Source organism: Symphodus melops, assembly GCF_947650265.1.
Source record: "Symphodus melops genome assembly, chromosome: 22".
NCBI classification, from domain to species: Eukaryota; Metazoa; Chordata; class Actinopteri; order Labriformes; family Labridae; genus Symphodus; species Symphodus melops.
The window spans coordinates 2638228-2661671 of record NC_136712.1 but is presented as its reverse complement, the minus strand read 5'-3'; the positions used below and the strand labels follow the sequence as shown (position 1 = coordinate 2661671).

The 23444-nt window shown below is 43.4% G+C and overlaps 2 protein-coding genes and 1 long non-coding RNA gene across 3 annotated transcripts in view; 2 read left to right on the top strand and 1 right to left on the bottom strand.

Annotated features, from left to right (window-relative positions):
- The first annotated feature begins 542 nt into the window (after window positions 1–542).
- fgd6 (FYVE, RhoGEF and PH domain containing 6) lies at window positions 543–19488 on the top strand. The gene is made up of 21 exons (XM_079335232.1): window positions 543–866; window positions 2659–4681; window positions 8848–8959; window positions 10787–10854; window positions 10949–10979; window positions 13458–13609; window positions 14196–14352; window positions 14464–14551; window positions 15189–15239; window positions 15326–15384; window positions 15518–15589; window positions 15788–15856; window positions 15966–16049; window positions 16150–16229; window positions 16335–16437; window positions 16523–16666; window positions 16773–16875; window positions 17182–17276; window positions 17371–17499; window positions 17586–17734; window positions 18068–19488. Exons 1-21 carry the CDS (start codon window positions 857–859, stop codon window positions 18108–18110), a joined length of 3822 nt encoding a protein of 1273 aa, XP_079191358.1. The 5' UTR covers window positions 543–856; the 3' UTR covers window positions 18111–19488.
- LOC306817977 overlaps window positions 18136–23444 on the bottom strand; it is a 12554-nt gene continuing 7245 nt past the window's right edge. Inside the window, exon 4 of the long non-coding RNA XR_013778108.1 lies at window positions 18136–18221. This is a non-coding gene — a long non-coding RNA (uncharacterized lncRNA). The remainder of the gene's footprint in view (window positions 18222–23444) is intronic.
- Window positions 20408–21673, top strand: ndufa12 (NADH:ubiquinone oxidoreductase subunit A12). The gene is made up of 4 exons (XM_079335258.1): window positions 20408–20562; window positions 20971–21056; window positions 21210–21297; window positions 21417–21673. The coding sequence occupies exons 1-4, from the start codon at window positions 20474–20476 to the stop codon at window positions 21595–21597; spliced, it is 444 nt and encodes a 147-aa protein (XP_079191384.1). The 5' UTR covers window positions 20408–20473; the 3' UTR covers window positions 21598–21673.

The following is a 23444-nucleotide window of genomic DNA, read 5'->3' as shown; positions in this document are numbered from 1 at the left end:
TTTGAAAGGCACTTCCTCGCGAGTAACGAACAAGCACTTTCGTGCTCACGAGCGCTTGGAGTGGTCGCGAGTGGCTGCCGGCCCCCAGCCGTTGGGAAAGGATTCGTAAAGCAAACAAAAATATTCCCCCGGAAACACATTTTCAAAATAACATTTTTATTGTTTGTAACAATTTGTCAGAGTCTGCTTTATTGGCCAGAGGACCAAGGAATTTCACTTCGGTGAACTGTCCTCTCTTTTAGTACAAGGGTGTGCTGTTCAATATCAACAACAAAATAAGCTAATATGTACAAGAACAATGCAGTGGTGAGTAGTGCAACGCAACAGATACTGAAGTAACATCATAATAAAAAATATATTTAAAAAAATGTATTTTACGATGTCACAGACAGGTTAACTTACATGAGGTTGAGTTCTTAATGTATTTACATTAAAGGTGTGCATAAATTAACTTAACTTGACGTGGATGTAATTCTAAGAATAACACTTGTGATGTATTGATCAATCTAAATAGAAACATATTTACACTCCAGTATTTGGGGATTTAACATTTTTTAACAGCATTTATTTTTTTTAACCTTCGACAGGAAGTGCATTGATACATTGCATTGTACTTGACACTGTTGGGAAAAGCGCCGTGGCTGAAAACTTCGGGAAAAATGGAAAAAGTATCTGGCGTAAAAACTTTATCCGTGCATCCGCCTACAAGATAAGAAACAAAGGCAGATGGATCTGCATGTTTTCACCCTGAAGCTGTTTTAACTGACAATGGTGTCGACGGAGAGGAAAACGCAAATTTTCTCGCAATTCCATTGAAAGTATATTTACGCATGGAGAAAGGATCCAGTCGGGAGTCATGAGCACAGGTTTGTTTCATGTGGGAGCTAACTTAACTTAGCAAAACTCGTATTTTGTGGTTATCTAAAGCTTTAAACAAAAAGGGTTTCAGTGTCTTAGATGGGAAAGAGAAAAGTTGTCTCATAAAGGATGATGTTTTTATTGTTTTGTTTTGGGTTTTTTTTTTCTTCTCAGCCACAGTTAATTACAGTTTTTCTTAATAACAGCTTATAAAACTATATAAAAGAGAACATGGTTTCTTTTTTTTGGGCTACTTTCTACAAAAACCTCCACAACTCAAATAATATTTAAAAAAAAATCTAAATTTCGTATTAAAATGAAAGTTAGTGTTGCATCTGTAGGGGTTAAATCCTTTGTCTTAAAAACATCTGTCCTGCTGTTGATGCAGCGAGTCAGACTCCGTAACAAACTACATTGTAAACATCTATTAATCCGTTAACATGTGCAGAGAGGCACTCAGTTTGACTCATCTGGACATGTGCCATTAAATTTAATGTTTGTTTTCTTTACGACCTAAAAGATACCTGGAGGCTGGAGCTCCATGTTGCAGGCAGCGAGAACATAAAAGGCCAAACTCCGCTTAAAAATCGTGCAGTTTAATGTTACTACCTTTCTTACTCGTGTATCTCTGAGTAAATCCTTTTATTGGTCCTTTAATGTTATTGGAAGCACGAGCTGGCAAATGCGGCTCATAGATAAACCACCAAGTCGTAGAACAATACAGATTTAAGTTTTTTTTCCCACCCATCACCGCCATACCATGGAGGGCTTTTAGGAGACATTTGGTTGAACCACTTCATAGAGTTATACTTCTCAAACATGATATATATGCCGAATTGAAAACGGCACTCATTACAATAAGTTTATTTAGTTAATCTTCCCTCATAATGTTTTTTTTTCTTTTTAAAGCCAGTTTCTTTTAATTCAGTAACTTTTGAAGGGGGGTTTGGTGTCGGGCTCAGAGCAGCGTGTATGGGGGGCTGCTGAGCGGTTTGTCTTTTCGGAAACATCCGCTCGATGACTCCACTTCTCGTGGTGTCCGCCTGCCAACAATTTCAGCTGGAAAGCGGAAAATGTGGCCAATAATCTTAATTCACAACTTTTTACGTGTAGTGACTGTATCTTTTTTTATTTTTTAAGTTGTGTAACCAGGTGGCATTTTGTTTTTCTCACGATATTCTTCCATTTGTATATGATAGTAAATATTTGCTTTCCATAGAGGGAGTAAAGAATAACATACTGGACTTTATCCTGGTGTGTAACTCAGTTATAACAAGTCTTGGCTCAAACCAAACTTATGGGGGAAAAAAAACAAAACTGAAAGACTCGGACAAAATCAGCATGTTTTTAATATTAGTCCTTGATGCTTTGTTGACAAAATATAATAAAGACATGAGATGTACTGTACATGTTGTTCAAAGCAGTGTACAAACACTTGTTGATTTCAGGGAAATTATCCTGATTTCCTTTTCTTATTGGTTTTTTTTTTTTTTTTTTTTACACCAGTGGCTTTATTTACCATATCAGTGTTTAACTAATCAGACAATTGCTTTATGAGAAATCATGGAACATTTAGTGAATGCATCCTTAGCTTTATTTGATCCCTCCATCACTTCAGCCCTCACTTCTCCCCCTCTGACCCTGAGATTGATCTTTTGACCCGAGGTTTAACCTTAAAGCTTGCAGCTGCTCGTGTTGGAGCAGGTGATGATGAAGCATGTTTTTTTTTTCTGTGCTGTTCTGGTGTTGCATCATTTAAAAATGGAAGTGTGAGTGAATTATTTTTGTCTTTGTCTGCAGGTGTGAAGAAGCCTCCATTAGCTCCCAAACCTAAACTCCCTGCTACCACCAAACCCTCTCCCCCGCCCATCGCCCCAAAACCAGGTCTTCTCTCCCAGCCTTCTGCCGTCTCCCAACCTTCCCCTGCTACTCTCAAGAGAACTAAGCCGGCTGTCGCCCCCAAACCATGCATTCCCAAATCCTCCAGCTCGTCTCCCCCTGTTTCACCCCCACCACCCAAACCCAGCGAAGCCCTAATCCTGGCTCAGGAACAACAGGAAACTTTGGGAGATAGCCTTTCGCTTTTCTACTCCAAAAATGGGATTTTATCAGAGGATAACAAACGAGAGTCGGATTACATCATTCCCACTTGCTCCTGTGGGCAAAAGGACGGTTCTCCGTCCCGGCATCTGGAGAACGGAACTGAGAATGGGAGCGATTTGCACAACGAGGTGTTGCAGAATGGGATTTCTACAGAAGGAAGGACGAGGACGCAAGAGAAAAACAGGGAAGAGGATATAGCTGTAGAGGAGAAGATTGAAAGTGGAGATAGGAGCAAAAAGCCCAGGGATAAACCTCAAAGACAAAGACACCTGGACAGGATTTCTGTAACCAAAGACGCACAGAGGACTGAGGAGCAGAAAGAGAACGCCTCAGAGGGGGTTAAACATCAGGGAGGTGCTGCTGAGCCGGACGTTTCAAAAGCAGAGGTACAGACTGAGACACAAAGCACACCTTTAACAAACTCTAATTCAGCCTGTGATGTTGCAGGCAGCATCATCTTCGTCTCCGCGATCGTTCCCCATGAGCTGTCCGAAGAGCGTTTTCAGACGGAACACAGGGAGCCTCCCGCCGGGTTACAACCCGACCTGCAAGTCCCCGCCGCCCCCAGTAAGCCTCTTCCGGTCCCTCAACCGCGTAAACTTAAGAAGCCAGCCCTGGTGAGGCAGGATGGTTTGGAGGGCGGTGCCCTGGATCAGCTGACGGAGGAGCAGAATGAGGTGCAGGGGGCTGAGGGGAGTCTAGCTGGTCTGTCTCTCACTTCAGTGGAACTGAAACGGCTCTCATGTGAGGAACTTTTACACCAGAAAGACTCCAGTGTGGGAGAGGATGAAATCGATGCTCCTGTGCCCCCTCCTCGTCAGACCTCACTCTCCCCTCGCCTCTACAGATCAGTCCACCTGACCCCCTCTCTTAATAAAAACACCTCCCACTCCTTAGACCTGCTCTCACATCCTGACCCAGTGAGCCACACGAAGGAATGTGTGGACGAGGAAAAGGAGGATGGGTACGGTGAATTTGAGCGCTACCCGATCACGCACAGCCTCCCCAAGCAGATCAAACTGGGCTGTCATCCTCCGCTGGTCAACGCCAGGAAAGCGTTCTCTGCCGAGGACCAGCAGTCACCCAGAGCACCACCGAGGAAACCTCAGAGACACAGCCTGCCAGCTCCGCCTCCACCTTCCTTCTGCCCTCCCGCACCTCCGCATGCTAACACCCCGATGAGGGAGCTCCCCGCGCCTCCCCAGGAGAAGACGCCGTGGCGTTTCACCCGACCCTGCGTCACCTTCTTCAGCCGGCAGATGCCCTCCAGGAGCAGCGTGCCGCCAAAAAGCCGGGCCCCGGCTCTGGGGGGCAAACAGAGGGCGCAGTCCTTCTCTGCAGCGGACCTGGCAACCCGGGCCGACTCTCACAAGAGGAGCCTTTCTTTCCGGAAACTGCTGGAGCTCCGGCTGTCGGTCAAGATGCTGCCAAAGCTGCTCGCCAAGGGAGGACAGTCCCTGGACTGTACCAGTGTGGAGGCAACCCGGGGGGAGAGGAGCCTGGAGCGACCCAGGAGCTGCATAGGGGAGTCTGATGTGTGTGGAGAGGACGGCGACGGATCAGTGGAGTACGAGAATGTTCCTCTGTATGAGGAGATCCCGGAGTACATGAACCTGCCGTTTCACAGTGGGAGGCTGGGCTGGCCTCAAGACTCTGATGACTCAGACATCTATGAAGTACAGGATCCCTATCACAGATACCAGGACCATGAGTATGAGAGGTACGCTGTTCAGCACATTTATAAGTATATACACTTTGGGCATGTTATAATCATTTATATTTATGAACCAACTTTTTTTCTTTTTCTTTTTTTTACTTACACATTGAAAATATTAATTTATGGCCAAGTGCAATATCCAAATCACAGCATCAGGAATCTCTTCACAGAGGACAGATGAGAGTCAAAACAGCATCTTAATGTGGCTTTAAAGATGCCCTGCTCTACAAATCTTGATACTCCAACTCTAATGAAAATGTTGATTTGGTTCAGAACCCAAAGAAGTCGTGAGTGTGACCAAAGAAAGAGCCTTGTTTGCCTATTCCACATTCACAGGCTGGTAAATACTCCTATCAAGAGTCCTTTTTGTTGTCCCATACTGATGCAAAGTTCATGTTCACGTCTCTTACAAACAAACGGGGGAATACAGGAGTTTTGGTACCAAATTGTGCAAATGCATTTTTGCAGTGGAGTTTGCATGCAGTGCTAATTGGACTTGGTGTCACAGTTATCGTTGGCTTTTTCTAGTTTCACATGTGAGTTTAAAACTCACCCGGATGTAAGTTTTTATTTTCTCCGTGCTCCATGGTGAAGTTATGTGTTCGCTTACAGAAACTCTCACCCTTGAAGCGTCTCCTTGTTTCCTTGCAGAGGACATCTGTCTCGTTTAGTTGGCCCATCACTCGTGTGTCAGCAAGGTCGAGGTGTCGTATCTATAGGGGAGGGACCTTTTTAGTTAAAATTTGGAAAAAAAGGCTGAACGATTTATCGTTTTCTGATCGAAATCGCAATTCAATCTTTTCCTAAAATCGTTCAGCCTTAAAAAAGACTGAACTTCTTTGAATAGCATTCATCAAAGAAAAGTCAAGTTCAAGGGGAAAGAAAGGCATTGTCCTGCTGCAGACAATGGCTCCTTGTGTTTGTTCGAAGGAGACTGTGAAAGTACCTGCTGCTGTCTAACACTTAACCCTTCTGCTGCTGCCCTGTCATTTCAGGTGAGCTGTAGCTTCACTGTGTGCGACAGGTGTCACAGGTGACGTTAGCGGTTTGTGTTTTACGAGCGTGTGAAAGCCGGCCTGAGAGCCGCTGTGTTTGAGTAGAGCATTGATGTGCTGCAGGTCGGCCTGTTTTCCTGTGGGTTATTTTCAGTGGCCAGGGCAGGAAATGTCTGAGAATCGCAGAAACGCCACACGGCTCTGTAGAACAGGGAAAATAAACCTCCAGCAACCACCGGCCTCCTCCTCCTCAGGCTGTCCGCCCTCGCACTGTGCTTAGCCTCTTCTTAACCTCATCAGGCCACTTCTCTCCTCTCAGTGTGTCGCTGAGTTTGGCTTTTTAACCTGAAGGAACAGTGGGCTGTTTATAGGAAGGAGAGGGAGCGAAATAAGATAATATCATGAAGCTGAAGATGAAAATAGTCACACGCTTAAAGAAAGAAAATCAAATCCAAAAAAGTTAAAGTCTTATTCAATAAATTTGACATGTGGGAACCATGTTAAGATATTTTGTTCTCCAGCAATGAGCAGATTTCAGACCTGCTGTTTCATCAGTTGCTTCGACGAGCCTTAAAGTAACTTTTCCTCAAAATTCACGGAAATGGACTCATTCATTTTCCCTCTGGACTTCCTAATCCCAGGAGGACCATTCCCAGATGACAAAACCTGTGTGTGATGTGTTCATATTTAAGCACTCTCATCAGGATCCTCGCAGCGCTGTTCCGGACGTGTTGGAGCTTCTGGAGTTCTCTTTCGAGGGATCCTGATGAGTCGTGCTTTGCAGTAGTCGAGCCTGGAGGAGACAAAGGCGTGAACACGTTTCTCAGCATCTGAAAGGGGAGAGAGTGGGGCGGAGTTTTCAGTCAATCATGCCCCGCCCCTAAATTTATACATTCATGATAAAGTCTTTCAAACAGATCAGTCGATAAGCTGTTGTTTTTGTACCAGGCTGTAAACATGTTTATAAAAATAGGCCTTTTAATATGGGATTCCTTGACTTTTACAGCCTGCCCCAAGTGGACACTTTAGGAACTGCAGCCTTTTGTACCTCTCCGTTGGCTTCAGCTTTAAACATCAGAGGTTACCGCTTACTCACAAATCTGGTAGCTATGACATTTGTCTTGGATAATGACTCTTAATTGGTTATTAATAAACTTGCTAATCTCCTCAGCGCTGGTTAGTTGAACCGGGGACACGGCCAACAAAAGTCACATTCCTGCCGTTTAAGACCCCGTTGAGCTGCTGTGTTATTGATGGTAGGCCCAGATTGTTGTCATGAGGATTTTCTTTAGATGATAGATAATGGCACGACTCCTGTTTCCTCCGGAGCACAATAAAGAAAGAAGTCAAGGCCGAGTTAGGTGACTGCGAGGTGTGAAATCAGCCTGTTGAAAAACTGCTAAGATGGACTCAGCTTCTTAATTCTGTCTGGTATGCAGAGTGGTTACCACAGTGTGAGCGGAGAAGGAGGGAGCGAGTGAATCTGTAGTGTTTCCCAGGCATCTGAGCCTGTGAGGTTTATGTAAGTAGCCTCAGGCTGTAAACAAGTGGCGCTCTGTGCCTGACCCAGTGTGTTGGAATGCTCCGCTATAGAGAAAAGCGGTACGGAGAGAGCGAGTTTGAATTGAGATTTAGGTCAAAGAAACTGTCGAGAGGCATGTAAGAAAAACAAGGAAGCGGAGAGCGAGTGAAAGGAAATGTGAGGATTTTTTTGGAGTCCCACAGTCTTTTGTATCTGATATTTATTCAGAGCCATCGCTGTCTCTGCCAACATCTACAGCGAGTTACGTTGGAAGGACTGAAACAGCCGAAGAGGCAAATTCAAAACACGGTCTCTCCAGAATCTCATCAGTGTTTGAATTCAGACCGCTGAGAGTTAGACAAACACATTAGTGACACAGACACATGTTGCTGCTTGCACTGACCTGGCACTCGGCAGTTTATGTGGGAAGAGTCAGCATGTTGTGTTGCTCCATGCAGAATCAGACCATAGAAATACAGGTCTGAACCATTTTGGATTTTTTAATTTAATTTTATTGGAAATGGATTTGGACGTATATCTAAAGGGGTGATGTCTGCTGAATTGAATCATAAAGTGCTGATCACGCATCATGGAAACATGCTAACTGCTGACTTCTTTGGCAACAATGCAGCAGCTTTAGATTTTGGTTTGTTTTTGTTTTGACCAGAAAAGTCGGCGGTTTTCAGGTTCCCCCACATGGCCTTTTTGGACGCCCCTCGTTTTTTTTCAGGGAAACAGCAAAGCAACAAGTGTTGCAGTGATGGATGCGGGCAGTGGAACTAGTTCAGAAAGAAGTGATTGTACCCGACCTAAAAGTCCTCTGCATGTTTCTAATAAGCTCCAGCAGCAGAAACCTGCTCAGGATCAATATTGGAGATGCTTTTGAAAAAACGGAGAGAGGTTAGAACGCGGTAAGGTTTACAGACCGATGCAGAGCTGGCTAAACACTGAAGCTACAGTGTTTGTGACATGGTGAACCCCGTGCGCATCAACGTGAAGTTTAAAATGCAAAGTGTCAGCGTCACTTCTTCTTTCACTTGTTGTCATGTTCAGAACTGATTCCTTCATAAACATGGTTTCTAATTACTTCTTTATAAAATAGATCAGTTGTCTCATTACTTTGTTTTTTTGTAATTAGTATAAAGTCAGATTTTGTATTCTTTAAGGGTTTTTTTATTGAACGTAGCTGTTTCTTCTTTTCCTATAATTTTATCCAAACACTCCATCCCTTTATGACTCAGACAGACAGTGTTGACATTTTCTTTAAACCCACTAATTAAAAGTGTTGAAATGATTCCTATCATTAACGTCGTTGTCACAGTTGCAGTCAGTGTTTTCCATTGTACCAGACCTCTGAGGATTAAGTGTCTTTAATTTGTCAAAGTCTTCCTCTCTTCAACAAAAAAACTACACATGACCATCTACAGTATAATCTCTGTTCATCTCCACTTCAGCCCTGCTCAGTTTGACATTCCTTAAAAAGCTAAACCTTCCCCTGTGTGTGTGTGTGTGTGTGTGTGTGTGTGTGTGTGTGTGTGTGTGTGTGTGTGTGTGTGTGTGTGTGTGTGTGTGTGTGTGTGTGTGTGTGTGTGTGTGTGTGTGTGTGTGTGTGTGTGTGTGTGTGTGTGTGTGTGTGTGTTCTTGGCGAGCAGCGGCTGGCTGAGGCAGGACGTCCACTCAGAGGAGGAGGAGATCCACAGCTCAGACGAAGAGGACAACAGTTCCACCTCCAGTAAAGAGCACCTGGACGAGGCAGACAGACAGGTAACCACCTCTCTGGCTCATTACCTCATCATGCAGTCATGACTATGTCGAGTTATAGACTCATTACAACTACATCAAGTTAAACTGCAAGGGCTGCCAGCGCGTGAAAGTAGAGCCAGAACAATAAAAAAAGAATATAGATGTTTTCTGTTCTCTGTTCAGTTTCCTTTTAGTAACAAACAAACAAACAAACAAACAAACAGCAGCAGTGTTTACATATTTGTTGAAACATCTTCAGTGCATGTTTTTTCACCTTATTTAAGTTCCTAGCGTCGTTTTTATACTCTTTAAAATGCACACCTTTTGCTTCTTGTATGGGTGATTGCATTTTTTTTTTTTTCGAATGCTACAGATCCAGTTTTTTTTTTTAATTGTAAAAAATGTGCGATTGAGCCGATGAGTGTGTATGGATGTGAATTGACACAGTCTCACTTTCACCTCCTCACTGTGTCCTCCCCGTCCATGTCTTCAAAGCAAGACAACATCAGATTTAATTTTCCATTAATTACTCAAACACAGATGACTGATTTCAGGCAGCAAAAGCTTCAGTATTTTTACAGCTGACCTACATGTTGCACAGTAGGAAATCTGCTTCCTGTTTACACCGGTCTACATGACAGGTTATTTTTGGGCTTTTTGTGCCTTTATTAGAGAGAGAGAGAGAGAGAGCGAGAGAGCGTGGGGCGTGCACACGAGCCACTGTGCCACCAGCGCCCCTGAAAGATTACTTCTGAAACAGTGCTATATCCTGTTTGGTTGGAGGTCATGTTGGTATTAAATGAATATGACTTTGGGATAGACCTGCACGATGTAGAAAAAAAGGAAAGTTAATATGCGATATAGTTCAGCGTTGCAAAAACAAAAAAGATGATCGATCAATAACCAGAATTTAACAAGCAATGTGTTCCTGCTCTTTATGTTTGGCCTGTTGGGTTTTTTTCCACTACTATATGTGCACCACTACCTGAGAGTAGCTCTTAGCTTTAGCTTCATCGAAACGCTGCATTGCATTTAATGCAATAAGGACGAAATCTTGCTAAGGTCTGCAGCCCGAGTGTGCAAATAGTACGGCTGCTTTTATTCACACTCGTCACGCGTGTGGAAAAACGACTGAGCTGTTTTCAGACAGTGAGTGTTTACTGATTACAACGGACGTCTCGTCCAATCACTGCCGGTGTCTGACCTGTCAAACTGGAGCCTGTGGAGATTGTGCGAATGTTGGCTGCCGAGTGTGTTAATTGCCTGTCACAGCTTCAGAAGTAGGTGTGTGTGTGTGTGTGTGTGTGTGTGTGTGTGTGTGTGTATACAGTGTAAAGGGAGAGGCAAACACAGACGGGTTGAAGGTTCAGGAATAGCTCTCTTGATGACTGAATGAGGGATTTTTTTTTTGTCCTGTGTGACCCTCTCTGTGATAATGTCAGCGCCTGTGTCTGATGCCCCTCACAGCTCTTGGGTATCACACACACACACACACACACACACACAGAGGCTCCGATAGGACCAGTGGGACATTTCAGTCACGCTGGGGGCCAAGGCCGCTGTCCAAATTAAGTCATTGAGAGACCGCCCCTATTACCATTCAGCAGCACACACCATCAGAGACACTGAGGCAGAGCAGGGAGAGAGGCTGCTGCTCCACTTTCCGGGCAGATTGAGCTGTTGTTTGGAAGGCTGTGAACGCAGTCCTGATGCTTTCACCCAGAGGAACAGGAGCCCGTCATCATGGTGGTTTGCAGTGAGCCTGTGAGTGAGGAGCTTGACTTGTTTTTTGGTGAAAAGTTGGCTGCTGTGTTTCAAACCCGCTGTTGTTTGTTTCTCATCTTTCAGCAGGAGGACGACATGAAGAGGAAGAAGGTGGTGCACATCGCCCAGGAGATTATGAGCTCCGAGAAAGTGTAAATGCACCAAAAAAAACCCAAACTCTTCAAGTAAAATACATGCTGAAATAACGAGCTAATGTCTAATGATGTCCTTCTGCTGTTTCATCAGGTTCGTGGACGTCCTAAAGCTTCTTCACATAGTAAGTGTTTTTATTTATTCAATCTTCTTTAAGCCGCTGAGGGAAGCACAGAGCCTACCATAATAAATTGCGCAGACGCTGTGATTGTTTTGAAAGGCGTTCAAAGCTTCTTTTTTTTTTTCCTCCCAGGGACAGACATGAATTAATGAGCTGGTTGGCTGGCTCTGCTGAGCTGCCCATACAGAGCGGAATAAAGCAGTTTGTTTCAAAGCTTCTGTGCTGGAGGGTTTTAGTTTCCCTGGTAGGCGGCAGTGGGCAGGTGACCGACGGCCACAAGAAGGGAGGTGCTGCTTTGATCGGAGTGCGTGTCTGTGGAGGAAAAACAAAAAAAAAAGAGCGATAAGAAGCTGGAGTTCGAGTCAGGGCTCAGCGGAGGTGACGTACGTGGTCAGGTTCAAAGCCGAACGTTTGTTTTTAACTTTATTATTATCCAAAGATCGGACTTAGCAGAGCAGATAGAGAGGTCACTCTGTGAGGTCAGACCTAATAACTCCAACACTTCTGGTGCTTTAGTAGCAGTCTTAAACTTTATAGTCACCTGTCTGTGGAGGCGGGTCTGAATCCACGCCATACATCAACGTTTAGTAATAGTCACTCAAACCAAAACTGCAAAGTCAACACGCGTTCCAAAACTCAATTAAAGCTCCGGTAAAGAGTTTGTATGAAACAGACAAAGAGAAAAGAGATCATCATTATTTCTGGTTATTTTTAAAGCCTGTGAACGCTGCCACAGGTGTCAGGAGTAGTTAATAAATGATTGTTTCTAGGCAGGAAGCTAGTTAAAATCCTGTATGTTTTAATCTTGCAGATGAATGAGTCACAAAGACAACAGGCCTCAAATAGAGAGAAAAAGTGCCTTTAAATTTTCCCCTTTGATTTGACTGAGTTGTGTTACATTTGGAAACTTTCAAGTAAATTCTATGTTTTTCCGGGATGAGCAGCTCTTGTTGCTAAAATGCTACGTAGCATGTTGTCGCTCCTCATCCGGCCCGGTCCGGTGGTTTTGAACGAAGGCGGGACTGACAGGAGTCATGTGACCGGATGGTGTCTGCGTCTTATCGTGACAGGAACACAGTCCGGCTGCTCTCGTGACGTCATTGTCAGTATTTGTAAAATCCTTCAGCTCCGGAGCACGTGCGAATGTTTAAAGTTTGTTTTGAATGGACACAAGGTCACGAGACTTTGACTCCCGTGTAAACATGTTGTGAACATGTGGTGCAACGCTTCCTTTGAATCAGTAGTTGAAGGACAGCTTTCGCAGTTGGTTTTTGTCTTGGGGGGGGGGGGTCCCAGGTGAGAGGGTTCAGAGGGCCCACTTTGAGGCTCCACCTGTCCGGGGGCCTCATACGTGTCTTTTAAAAGAGCCCACCACAGGATTAGGAGAAGCCGTGGTCCTGCGGTTGACGGGGGGCGGCACGGTCCAAGAAAAGAGGTCAGATCGCATTCTTGTCTCCGTGTGTGGACGGCCGGGCCGAGGAGCAGCTGCTTCCTCAGGCCGCAGAGACGACCTCCAGACACACACATACCTCAGATAATCCCCTGTGTGTGTGTGTGTGTGTGCACACGTGTGTGTGTGTGTGTGTGCAGGTCAGGAGGGTGCGTGGGTTGCTTGACTTGCGGCGTGTCGTCCTGCCCGTGTGTTTACATTTTTCCTCTCTTCTTGTGAAGTGTTCTTGGAGTTCACGTGTGTTTTGTGAAGAGTAAAGACGGCGGTTTGTCGGTTTATCTTCAGCACAAGAACACTCTGAGTGGGCACTTTTTCTTCTTCACTGTCAGCACATGGGGTAGCTTCATGAGCAGTGCTAATAGTTCACGCCATGTGGATGAAAAACACCGACGACCTTTTTAAAACAACTTTTATCTTCATCTTCATCTTCAGTGGGAGAGAGTTGTGTCGTTGCTGAGGTGAAATCCGAGTGCAAAGATTCACTGGAGACGTTTGAATGAACTCGTTTAGTTTGTTGTTGAATTGGAGTCGCTCTTTTTAAAAACCTCCTCCTGAAAGTTGTTAAGGGATGTGAGCAGGACTGAGCTTGGAAATGTCGCAAAACCATTAAACTTAAATCAAGAGATCTACAGTCATGTTTTAAACCGTGTGTGTGTGTGTGCGTGCGTGTGTGAGCGTGTGTGTGAGCACATGTTAACCAGGTCAGTGGGATCCTGCGTGGACTCCCTGCTTCCTTCCGGGTGGATGTGAGTGTTGGCACACATTGCCCAAAGTCAAGAGTGCTAACTCAGCTCTGCGCTCGTGGTGTGTGTGTGTGTGTGTGTGTGTGTGTATGTGTGTGTGTATGTATGTGTGTGTGCGCGCGTGTGTTGTCACGTACGTGCAGAGTCGGAGGGAAAAGGGTGGAGGACAGTGCGGTTTATGAGGTGATAACCAGGTGTTCCTGTTGAAGTGCATCTGTGTGTGTGTGTGTGTGTGTGTGTGTGTGTTTAAAAATAACAGTACCAATCAAGTCCTCGTATTCCCTTCAGGACTTTCGCGATGCTGTTGCCAAGGCGACCCGTCAGAATGGGAAGCCGGTGGTGGACGAGCGGATCCTCAGTCAGATCCTGTATTATCTGCCGCAGCTCTACCAGCTCAACAGAGACCTGCTGAGGGAGCTGGAGGAGAGGGTGGCACACTGGTAAAACCACACACACACACACACACACACACACACACACACACACACTCTTACCCCTTACTTCTTATATCACCCTGATAAGCTGATGTGTCAGCGTAACCTCCAGTGGTTTTTTTCACTTCAGGTAGTTTCTTCGTCTCTCTCTCTCTTCCTCCCCCTCAAACTCTCCCCCGCACACACACACACACACACACACACACACACACACACACCTCCCAGTTTAAAAGCCCCTTATTTAAACCAGTTAAAAGGCGGTTTAAAGAAAAGGTGGATCCCAGTCATTACCAAAGTGTGTGTTGTTTGACTCACGTGTTAGCAGAGCTGTCTCCTGGGTCGACCTTGACTTACTGTAATTGCTGCCATTGTGTCATTTTACAGTACAATTAACTTTTGCTGCATTGGTGGATATAATCTTTTTTTTCTCCTAAGCACATGTTTTTATCTACTTTGTTTAACCTTTTTTTAACCTTTCAGAACAGTTGAGTTGTCGTGCTGCTGCTCCACTCTGACATGTGTTCAGCAGCATTTCTGCATTCATAGATGTGACACACGACTTCACTGACTGTTTGTGCGTGTGTGGCTGCAGGAGCGATCACCAGAGGCTGTCGGACATCTTTGTACAGAAGGGTCCGTACCTGAAGATGTACTCCACCTACATCCGCCAGTTTGACAACAACGTGGCTCTGCTGGACGAGCAGTGCAGGAAAAACACGGCGTTCGCTGCCATCGTCAAAGAGTTCGAGGTCGGAGTTGGGGAAAAAAGAGCCGCGTGCTTCTTTATTCGATGAAATATCAAAGTGAGCGTTACGCTGCAGTCCTCTGTGTTTCACACGCTCGTCTGTTTGTCTCTTAAGATGAGTCCGAGATGTGCCAGCCTGGCTCTGAAACACTACCTGCTGAAACCAGTGCAGAGGATCCCCCAGTACCAGCTGCTGCTCACAGGTACACACACACACACACACACACACACACACACACACACACACGGACAAACATCTCACACACTTAATTTTTTAAGCAAGTGAATGAAACTTATATCAGAGTCTGCTCTCTTCTTGTCCGGCTTCATGCTGCTGTTGGTGCGACACTGACACCTGCTGGACACTTACAGTAACAGAGACACGTTTGAGAGTATGTACATACTTTCACTCCATGACATGTCAAAGAGAAATACTGTACTTTTGTTTCCATCAGTGTTACCAGCACTCATCATTACATTGAAAAACAAAGGACATGATTCAAAAAAAAAAGAAAAGGGGGGGCGGGGCTAATAGCTAAAAGGAAGGAACTGTCCAGATGAAAGACAAAGTTTGAGGTGTAAAGAGGCGAAAGTCTGTTTGGGAAGCTGAAAGAAAAAACATTTTTATGTTCACGTGGATTTTTTTCCTTGAAGCACAAAACAAAAACAGTATTCATAGATATTTCTTAGATCTTGTGAGTATCTGTGGGAGGACCGCCTCCTCCTTCTCTCTGTTACTGTGTGTGTTTTTTTTACACCCTGCAGCTGTAACTCAGGTTGAATATGAGCAACCTTTCTACCTAAAAAAACCCCCCCAAAAAACATTTTGCTCTTTTTCAGATTATCTGAAAAACCTCCCGGAGGACTCTGAGGATTATAAAGACACACAAGGTGAGGACACGACTCCCCTGATAAAAGGTTTCAGCTGCGCTAGTAGAAAGAAACACTAACGAGGTCTATCTCTGCCGTCCATGCAGCTGCCCTCAGCATCGTGAAAGAAGTGGCCAACCACGCCAACGACATCATGAAACAAGGGGTGAGACCTTATCCCGCCCCCACACACACACACACACACACACACACACACACAGCTTCACGTCTGACCTGCCTCAGCGTCATGTTTCACCTGCTCCTCACCTCTCTGCTGGGTTTTCTTTGTTTTTTTCCAGGATAACTTTCAGAAGCTGATGCAGATTCAGTACAGCCTCAACGGTCACCATGAGATCGTTCAGCCAGGCAGGGTGAGTTAAGGAAGTGTTAATGTCTTTTAAAGAAGGTGGGTTTCTTCATCTCTTACCTGTGAACACGATGAATTTGTCCATGGAGATCTGCTTCAAGCATGTTGATGCTTTTTATTTTACATCCTGACGTCCCCTCTTCAAGTCTTAAGAGCTTTAGTCTGCACGTCTGAATGGAGCCGTGTGTGTCTGTGTCCGCAGGTCTTCCTGAAGGAGGGCACTCTCATGAAGCTGTCCAGGAAAGTCATGCAGCCTCGGATGTTTTTTCTGGTGAGCGAGAAGTAGAAGAACGTTTTGCAATAACTTCCACTGCTGTTATGTTTGAACTTTGTTTCATGTTAAATAGTTTTATAAAGACATTTATGTTTGTTTTTCTCAGTTCAATGACGCGCTCATGTACACGACTCCGGTCCAGTCTGCCCAGTATAAACTCAACAGTGTGCTCTCTCTCGCTGGGATGAAGGTCAGATTTACTTTCCTCGACAGATGTCCCTTTTCTTTTTTCCAGACCTCAGGTGTTTGTTTTTGTTTGTTCCTGTTGTTGATGGATGTGTGTTTCCCAGGTGAGTAAGCCCAGTCAGGAGGCGTATCAGAACGAGCTGAACATCGAAAGTGTCGAACGCTCCTTCATCCTGTCTGCCAGGTCAGCCTTCACGAGCGACGCTCCAAACAGTCAAATAATGAGCTGCAAACGTTCATGCATGTGACCGTTTAAACTCACACTGAGATTTGTGATGTGTTACCGCAGCTCTGCTACAGAGAGAGACGAGTGGCTGGAGGCCATCGCCAAGGCCATAGACGACTACACGAAGAAGAAAATCACCTTCATATCAAGCCGAAGTCAGGAGGAGGTGAAATCTGTAAATCTGTGGAGTGGTTCGTAAGAATATCCTCCGGGTGTTTCTGTCCTCACCTTTTTAAATGTTCTGCTCTCAGGCGGAGGGTGTGGTCGACAGCGGGGCCCCGTTAGGTTCAAAGGCCCCCATCTGGATCCCGGACCTGAGAGCCACCATGTGCATGATCTGTACCTGCGAGTTCACGCTCACCTGGAGGAGGCATCACTGCCGCGCCTGTGGAAAGGTTCCTTAAAAACTTCTCCTGCATCACTGCATGCCGTGCCTTTAAACACCAACCTGTCTCATATATGTGTGTGTGTGTGTGTGTGTGTGTGTGTGTGATTCTGCAGGTGGTGTGTCAGGCCTGCTCTGCCAATAAGTACTACCTGGAGTATTTGAAGAACCAGCCCGCACGCGTGTGTGATCACTGCTTTGTCAAGCTGCAAGAGAACAGTGAGTGAACAGAGCAGACACTATTTACGATGTTTTCTTAATTCTTGAGTCAGACAAAAAAATTAAATTAAATTATTTCCCCTTGTGTTATTTGTACAAATTGTTTTAAATTGCTCCAAACAGCGAGTGTACCAATGTTAGCCGTTTATCTAACTAACTAGCAATATATGTTTCTACTAAAAATAGATTTATAATTTACATTCTATTTGTTTCTTTCTTTGTTCAAGATGAAAAATGTCCTAATGTTAATTCCCTACACTGCACCTCCATAATTCTTTTTGGTTGTTCTTTTTTTTTTTTTCTCAGGTGACCGCTGTGCTTCAACATCGGTCTCTCCGATCAAACCCGGAGCTTTCTCCTTCACGAGGAAACAGAAGAAGATTCCTGCTGCACTAAAAGAGGCGAGAAGCCTGAATGAACATGAGTTAAATGTGTTACATACAGCGAGAAGGCGAAATGTTTTACTTTTCTACATGTTGTCTCTTTTTTTTGCAGGTGTCGGCCAATACAGAGAACTCCTCCATGAGCGGTTACTTAAACCGGTCAAAAGGCAACAAGAAGCAGTGGAAGAGGCTTTGGTTTGTCATCAAGAATAAAGTCCTGTACACTTACGCTGCCAGCGAGGTACTCACATCTTCTGTTGTTCTTTTGTTTATTTAATCTGGGTAGCTTGTACGTTATCGGTTGATTTAATACTTTTGTATTTTCAGGATGTGGCAGCGTTGGAGAGTCAGCCCTTGCTGGGTTTCTTCCTGCGGGAGGAGAAGAACGGTCCGGCTCAGAAGCTGCAGTTTAAACTGTATCACAAAAACACTCTGTTCTACATCTTTAAAGCGGACGACATCCCGACTGCACAGAGGTACGGGACAGAAAAAGCTCACGCAGCTGTTGTGCTCTAAACTTCTTCTAAGCTTCTGATTTATTCCTCTCGGGTGCAAGACTTTTTTTTGTTTCGCAGCGGGACAGTGTTTGAAATACTTTGTAAGAACACATCAGAAGATTGTGGTGGATCAGCAAAGGCGTGTCCACACACACGAGTAAACAGCGTCTTTCTCCACTGACCAAATCTATTTTAGATCCCTAACAAAGAGTTATACAGATGTTGTGTGTGTTTGATTCTTCAAGGCAGTGTTTATTGTGTCTAACAAAAACTTAACTTCTGATGTTCTGTTTTGTGATTGGCTGTCCACAGGTGGATCGAAGCGTTCCAGGAGGCGATGATTCTTGAACAGTGAGTCGGTCAGAAGACAGTGAAGTCTAATCACAGCTGCAGAGCCGGTGGATAGCGAACGTACAGTACGACCCCTGGTTGATCGCAGATCAGAGTTCACCGGCTCAAAACGGACCTGTGATGTTAAAAAAAAAAAACCCAACCTGGATTCTGTTTGAAGCTTACTCTCTGTCATCAGCAGCTGATGTTCTGCAGAGATCAGAGTTAAGTTTGTTGCAGCTGTGGGTCAAAGATCAAGTTTAAAAATGTGTTCGCGGAAGTGAGACAGGACAGTCCTCAGGAAGATTTAAAGACCTCGAGAATCCCGGAAAGTCTGGGAACCACTCGGAACTCCAAACAGATGAAGAAGAAGAAGAACGAAAAAAACTCTGCACAATCATTCCGTCACGTTTACATCGGCAACACTTTAAAACATAAGGTGTCATTTTATGGAGGTGAATTATAAACACAGGATTTAAAAACCCACTCTTATCACAGAGGGAAAATACGGCTAATGTTGGAGAGTCAGAGAGTTTAATGATGATTAAAGGTGGGATTTTACTGTGAAAATCCGATTTTTATACAAAGACACTAAAAATTGATGCTCTGCGTTTTAGGTTGATCTCTCTGGTTTAGAGATACTACTCCTGTGTGTTTGTTTTTGTTTTTTTGTTTTAGTTGAACACAAACATTAATATCATCGGGTTAAAAACCATCCTGGAGAAAACTGGAAATGTCATGAATAATGTAGATATTTGACATCCAGTTTCATCTGTGTGTTTTGTGCCTGTTCAGCAAACTGGGTGAAACTGTGTATATGGACATGACAGAGCATCTTTGACCTTTTTGTTTTTTTTATATAAAGCCAAGAGCTAATATTTATGAAATAGGAAGATTTATTGTGTGAAAAAAAGCACAGGTTGCCACTTATTTTGGGAGTCAGGGTTTGTTTGGAAATACATGCCATCAAAACCGTTTGTTCTTTTAAGGCCGAAGGCTTTTTTTTTTTCATCAGCAAATCCTAAAATAAAGAACTATATTTCCATGGAAATGTTTCAAAGGAAGAAACATTTGACAATGGTGCTTGTTTTACAGAAACTGTGCCTTTCAGCTCCTTTTTATCCAATTTATTGCAATAACAAGCAAAAGATTTTTCACTGAACAAATTCAAGTTTAGGCATCCAGTCACTTTCTAGTCAGGGTACTGTGGGTTGGAATCGTTTAAAACAATCATTTTTAATTCTGTTTCCTGTTTAGGTTGCTGTACAGTATGTTGCACTACACCATTAGGAGTTCATGACTCAGTTGGAGAAGCCTAATTTTACTTTTCTAGTGAAGGAATTAAACTGTTAATCCTGTCTTTGGGCTGGTGATGTATGGAAATGCTTATTAAAAAAAAACAACCTACAAAGCATGAATTTTTCCAGTGATTGTACATTAACATGTTGTAAACATCCACTCTTTCAGAGTAAGAGTCTCCTATAAACAATGATTCTAAACTGTCAGGCAACAGTTTTTAATAAAAAAAATAAATATATATATAAATAAATCCTGTCTTGGTTTAATTTCCTGTCCTTGTCCTTTGAAATGTTCATAAACCGCTGTCACCTCTTAATTGCATAGTGAAGACAAACGCGTCCAAGAGAGGCAGAAGTTTAACAGAATTCAACATCATAGTTCTGTGTATCATGTTGGTCAGTGTTTGAGCAGGGGATCAAAGCTCTGTTTTTAATTAGACAGACTATACTGTGGTCTTTCTGCTCCATTAATCTCCCTGTGACATTCAGCTGCATCACATCAAACCTTTCGGGCAGAGGAAAGAACAACGCTCATTGACCGTTTATTAAAAAGAGATCAAGTCTTTGATACTTCATGTTGCCTTTGTAGATTTAGATTACAATTACATAATGACGAGTAATAATCAACTGTCTATGTGTGTGTTCAATGAGTTTGGTCATGCTCGAAGTTTCTGCCTCTTCATAGACACTTAGTTTTGTTGTTACTTTTCTAAGTGAGGCCTAAGTGCTGTGCTCTTTGTGGATTAATGTTGGGTCTTTGTAAATAATACAAGTAAAATGTCTTGAGATAACATGAATTATCCCTCTTATTTAAGGATTACATGATGAATGCATTATGCACCAAGTTTAATAATAAAAGTTTAATTTTTTTCTTGAACAAATATACAATTTGAACTGTGTTGCATGGTAAATATGGTGACATAAATATAAACTAGCTAAATAACTCCCGAAAGCTGAACTACATAAACATACGTTTATGTCAATTGTTTTACAATGTGGAACTAAAAGTCGACAGAATTGGTGGAACCCGGAACATAAACACGTTTATATGTTCCGGAACGTTCCGTCTTCCTAATCGTTCCGCGTGAAGATGGCGGAGTATGCTAACATTGTGCGAAGGGCTTTGGGACAAATAGGAGGTCACGGAGGAGTCCGAGGTTTTCTCGTTCAGTTATTCAGGTCAGTGAGATGAAAATAGTTTAAATGTATTAAATAAATTGTTGTCGGTGACGTCAGAGTGTTTTATAGAAAATAAATCAAAGATGACAGACCTTGGTGATCTTTGAGTTAGCATGTTGACAGCTAACAGAGTCTGAATCAACAACAACATTTAAGTCTGATTTAAAAAAAATTATGTTTTTGACAGAAGGGGTATTGGTATATTATTCTGAAATATTTTATGTAGATTTTGAAATATTTGATTTACGTTAGTGGTCAGAAACGCCTGTTCTCTTTCTCCAGATTTAACCTTTCGCAGGCATCTTTTACTTGATTCTGAATTAATGTGCTGAATTTAATCACTAAAAGTGCATTTTATTTCCTTTAATCCCGCAGTGAGTCTGACCTTTTGAGTGTTTGATTTTTCAGGGTGAATGATGTGAAGACGGGAGCTCTGATTGGTGTAGATAAATATGGAAACAAATACTATGAGGACAAGAAAAACTACTTCTTTGGTGAGTTGAGTAAACAATAATATTATTATTATTAATGTTGACGATTCTCCAAACGTGATGAAGTAGTTTATATTCTGTTCTTGTGTCACACTGATTGTCCATATTCTGATTTACGTTTTGATGCCATGTAAGTAACATATTGTCTGTGTTCAGGACGACACCGCTGGGTGATCTACACCACAGAGATGAACGGAAAGAACACCATGTGGGAGGTGGATGGCAGCATGGTGCCAGCTGAATGGTACGACCTACAAATAGTTTGAATTATTACCATTTTAACTTCATTATCATCAAACACAAAATCCGAATGAAAGAGGAATTACTGTTTCTTAAGACCACTTCTTCTTCTTCTCTACTCAGGCATCGCTGGCTGCACTGTATCACAGAAGACCCCCCGACCACACACCCACCAGAGCCGAAGAAGTTCCTGGCTGAGGTCCATCAGTTCAATGTCAGCGGTAGCGCCCAGCAGTACGTGCCGTTCCCCACCACCACCAAGAAGATCCACGAGTGGATCCCACCTAAAGCCGGAGCTCAGTGAACCCTCTGACCGCCTGTTTGTAAATTATATCACCCTGCCATGTCCTCAATAAAATACTCTATTCAGACGTACATAATGGAAGTGGTGCCTTATGTAATGCTTTTATTTCATGATCATTATTTGTAAGTGTAAATTGACTGTGATTGTGGTTTCAGACTGATTATCGGTGGTATCCACCCGATTATCTCTCAGGCTCATTTTAAAGGCTTGTGTGGATATCAGAATCAACAAAAACACATCAGATAAAGAGGTGCTCAGGTGTCTAAAAACAAAAAGTTAGCATTTTGATTTTGTAAAATGCTTCAGCCAAAGGAAAGAAGAAAAATATGATGACCTAATACCTTTAATTACCTGAGCAGCTATGGAGCTGCTGAAGGTGAGGAAATATCTTAAAAGTTAACATATTTAGAGTTCTTGTTTTGTTTTCTTTCATATTACAGGTGTATTCTTATTGCTCACAATCGACAAGCTGAGTGTAGCGTCACTTAGGCTGTAGTTGGCTGGAGAAGCAGCACCTGCACACTCTTCTATTGCAAGCTTGAAGATTGAAACACGTCTTCCACCCCCGCTGATCTGAGAACGGACACAAGCAGCATCTGGATAAGAAGCTTACAGCGACGGGTGCATGTGTGTGAATCACAGTCAGATTATGCTGAGCTGAGAGAAAGTTGCAGTGTGCAGCATTTCACACTAAGGTGTGTAGAAATCCAACAGCGCTGCGGCAGAGTTCCTGTTAAACTCTACGACAGGAGGTTTATGTGCTTGGTTATTACTTCACACATTGCTCAAGACCGCTGAGGTCCAGTTTGTTGTTGAAGTTTTACGAGGCAGAGTTACAAGGTAAGTAGTATATACAGAATCTATGACGGTTATAAAGAAGCAGGAGGAGAGAAGACTACAAACCTGATGTGCACAGGAGCCGCCGAGATAAACACAAAATGAAAAGTTCCTCTCAGTAGAATTAAATTGACAAATCGGTTGCACTATTTGTACCAAGAAAATAGACGTCAGGTGTTGACATGTCAGTTTCCTGGTTTGTGTCGCTTTAATCCAGCATAGTTTCCATCGTAGTTTTGTGCAGCAAATACTAAAGGTGCAACCTGTTGTTTTGGTAGAGAAGTGTACAGATTCTGTGGTCTATGTTCATAACTCAACAAACCTTCCTTAGAGTAAAGTTTGGTCCCTGTAACACTGATTGAACGTTAAGGTAACAGACCCACAACAGAGAAACACGCAACTCTCCTGATAGCTTTTCAGTTAAGGATTACGTGATGATTTTTTTTTTCTTTTGAGTAAAGTTTTATGTAATTAGTTTAGAAAACAGAACTTCTCCAACTTTTAAGTTTGTCATCCAAATATACACAGTGCCAAATCCAGTGTTTTTGATCATTTATGTGGGTAACCTGAGCGTCTATTGACCCACAAAATGTGAAATAAACCCATCCAGTCCTTTTTTATGGACTGCATACCATAAGTCTAACAACACAGAGAAAAATGCTCAGTTTCAAATATGATGATATCTCCATGATATCTCCACCCATGGACTCCACTTCTCTGATTCTCTGAAATAGCTGAACTGAAAATGATGTTTGGTTGATTTTATATCTGCGTTTCTTAGTTGACGGATTAAATGGTTGCATTTCTTGTTTCAGGGCTGCTACATGAGGAGGTTCACCATTTCATCACTTTGTCCTCGAAGGGATGGTTTGGAGGTAGAGGAGCTAAAAGTAAGTGGTCTTTACTCTCTGTAGTTACGTCTAAAGACCAACAGGGGGCATTCCTTCCTCCTTCTTCCTCAGTCTTCTGCCTGTGAGTCAGCTGTATCAGAGCAAGATCAGTGAGAGAGC

What these genes read in the sequence shown, in the direction of transcription:
- ndufa12 (XM_079335258.1), top strand. Translation starts at nt 20,474, where the DNA reads ATGGCGGAGTATGCTAACATTGTGCGAAGGGCTTTGGGACAAATAGGA. An exon ending in TTTCTCGTTCAGTTATTCAG is followed by an intron (nt 20,563 to 20,970) that starts GTCAGTGAGATG and finishes TTGATTTTTCAG; the next exon opens with GGTGAATGATGTGAAGACGG. An exon ending in AGCATGGTGCCAGCTGAATG is followed by an intron (nt 21,298 to 21,416) that starts GTACGACCTACA and finishes TTCTCTACTCAG; the next exon opens with GCATCGCTGGCTGCACTGTA.
- fgd6 (XM_079335232.1), top strand. An exon ending in TGGACGAGGCAGACAGACAG is followed by an intron (nt 8,960 to 10,786) that starts GTAACCACCTCT and finishes CTCATCTTTCAG; the next exon opens with CAGGAGGACGACATGAAGAG. An exon ending in TCTCTCTCGCTGGGATGAAG is followed by an intron (nt 16,050 to 16,149) that starts GTCAGATTTACT and finishes TGTGTTTCCCAG; the next exon opens with GTGAGTAAGCCCAGTCAGGA.